Source organism: Palaemon carinicauda, chromosome 6, assembly GCF_036898095.1.
Source record: "Palaemon carinicauda isolate YSFRI2023 chromosome 6, ASM3689809v2, whole genome shotgun sequence".
Classification (NCBI taxonomy): domain Eukaryota; kingdom Metazoa; phylum Arthropoda; class Malacostraca; order Decapoda; family Palaemonidae; genus Palaemon; species Palaemon carinicauda.
In genome coordinates this window covers 6618203-6620702 of record NC_090730.1, presented here as the reverse complement: position 1 = coordinate 6620702, position 2500 = coordinate 6618203, and the positions used below count along the sequence as shown (strand labels likewise).

The following is a 2500-nucleotide window of genomic DNA, read 5'->3' as shown; positions in this document are numbered from 1 at the left end:
AGCTTGGGTGGAGAGGGGGCTTGGGCACTGATCATATGTAGATCAGTCTCTATGGCATTATCCTGCTAGATAGGGCAATATCACTGTCCCTTGCCTCTGCCATTCTTGAGCGGCCTTTAAAAATTTAAATTTTAACCTTTCAACCCTTCGACACGTCTCTCATCAGTTTGTAATCATGTGACAGATATCCCGAAAAAGGAACAATGCGTGTAATATCTGCCCTTATCAATCCGTTACATATTTGCCTCCCGGAGATTACAATTAAACCAGTTGTAGTCGATAAGATTCTGATATGGAAAAGGGTCAAGTGATGTAAGGTGATCTTGTGAACTGTATCAGTCGGAGTAAATAATTGTTGTTGAATCGGTGGGACCTCAAAAGTTCAAACTTGCAGCAAGTGTTTTTATGTTGAACAGGCTGATATAAGTCTCCTTTTATAATTTATATACGAAAAATCTTTGAATGTTGTTACTGAACTAAAAAAAATGGTTTATTTCAATTGTTCATTACTTCTTGTATAGAGTAGTTTGTTTATTTTCTTGTTTCCTTTCCTCGTTGGACTTCTTTTCCTTGTTGGAGTCCTTGGGCTTATAGCATCCTGCCTTTCCAACGAGGGTTGTAGCTTAGCTGGTATTAACAATAATAATAATAATAACAATAATAATAATAATAGTAATTACTCACGTTTAATTTTGATTATAGAATTTTAATTTATCTAATACCTGCTTAATTATTAGGGATTCGTTCAGAACATTCATCACAAGCATGACTACATTATATGCTTACATTCATAGCGAGAGAGAGAGAGAGAGAGAGGAGAGAGAGAGAGAGAGAGAGAGAGAGAGAGAGAGAGAGAGAGAGAGAGAGAGAGAGAATCTGATAACTGGGTGAGATAGAGAAAAGAAAATCTGATAACTGAGAGAGAGGGATAATTTGATAACTGGAAGAGAGAGAGAGAGAGAGAGAGAGAGAGAGAGAGAGAGAGAGAGAGAGAGAGAGAGAGAGAGAGAATCTGATAACTGGGTGAGATAGAGAAAAGAAAATCTGATAACTGAGAGAGAGGGATAATTGGATAACTGGAAGAGAGAGAGAGAGAGAGAGAGAGAGAGAGAGAGAGAGAGAGAGAGAGAGAGAGAGAGAGAGAGAGAGAGAGAGACCTATGATGATGTGGCAACTGAGGTATATCTTACCCGCATTGCCTCGAGAGTGAACATAAAATATTCCGTTGCTCCGCATGTAATATATTTTTTCTAAAGTTATTCAACAACCTCGAATAACTTATCCCTTATCCTAAATACTTTGATTTATTACTTTTTTTTTCTTCCCACAAAAGATGATTTTGAAATCTGTATGTGCTATATCCCTTCGCCAATATATTTTTTTATTTTTTACCATTTTTTTTACTTCTCACAAGGGCCATTTAGTTGAGAAATATGTATGTGCTCTACCCCTTAGCCTATATATTTTAATTCATTGCCATTTTTTCACTTTTCACAAGGGCCATTTAGTTGAAAAATTTGTATTTGCATCAAGAATTATTCTTTTGATTAATTATTTCACCATAAGATACGGCCTACTTAATTTCAGACGTTATGGGAAAAATCATCATCATCATCATCATCATCTCCTCCTACCCCATTGACGCAAAGGGCCTCAGTTGGATTTCGCCAGTCTTCTCTATCTTGAGCTCTGAACTTATATCAATACTTCACCATCCATCCTCTCCTGGATAAAATATAAAATTTAAATATTTCAATATTATATGATACTTTCTCCATACTTACCACATTCTCTTAGTTTAAATACTTATTGTTTCAGTTTTTATCCTGAGCTTTTAAATCAAGACTTCTCCATTCATCGTCTCCTGGGAGAAATGTAGAATTTAAATATTTCAATATTATATTTTTAAATCATTACTTCTCCATTCATCGTCTCCTGGAAGAAATATAGAATTTAAATTTTTCAATATCATATGATAATTTCTCCACATTTAACACATTCTCTTAAGTTAATTACTTATCGTTTCATTAACAGAGTCAAAATCTGTCATCAGACAACAGTTCCCTGCTAGATATATACGTGACTTAATATACAAACACACCACACGAATATCCTCAGTTCTCGGTTAAAAAGATGCCAAGCGAGTGAGTTGGCATAACTTTTCGTGATTAGTATATTCCGATATGCAAATGTTGATTTTATTTATCAAATTCATTGCTTCTTCTTCTTCTTCTTCTTCTTCTTCTTCTTCTCCATACTTTCGTAGTTCTTCTTCTTCTTCTTCTTCTTCTTCTTCTTCTTCTTCTCCATACTTTCGTAGTATATTCCAATATGCAAATGATTTTATTTTTCAAATTAATTTCTTCTTCTTCTTCTTCTTCTTCTTCTTCTTCTTCTCCATACTTTCGTAGTTCTTCTTCTTCTTCTTCTTCTTCTTCTTCTTCTTCTTCTTCTCCATACTTTCGTAGTATATTCCAATATGCAAATGATTTTATTTTTC

The 2500-nt window shown here is 34.5% G+C and overlaps 1 protein-coding gene across 1 annotated transcript in view; it reads right to left on the bottom strand.

Moving 5' to 3' along the window:
* Positions 1-2125: 2125 nt before the first annotated feature.
* LOC137642353 (cilia- and flagella-associated protein 251-like) overlaps positions 2126-2500 on the bottom strand; it is a 2313-nt gene continuing 1938 nt past the window's right edge. Inside the window, exons 5-6 of the mRNA XM_068374847.1 lie at positions 2461-2500; positions 2126-2311 (exon numbers count right to left, since the gene is read on the bottom strand). The exon at positions 2461-2500 is cut by the window's right edge and continues 116 nt beyond it. Coding sequence (XP_068230948.1) covers positions 2126-2311; positions 2461-2500 — 226 coding nt within the window. The remainder of the gene's footprint in view (positions 2312-2460) is intronic.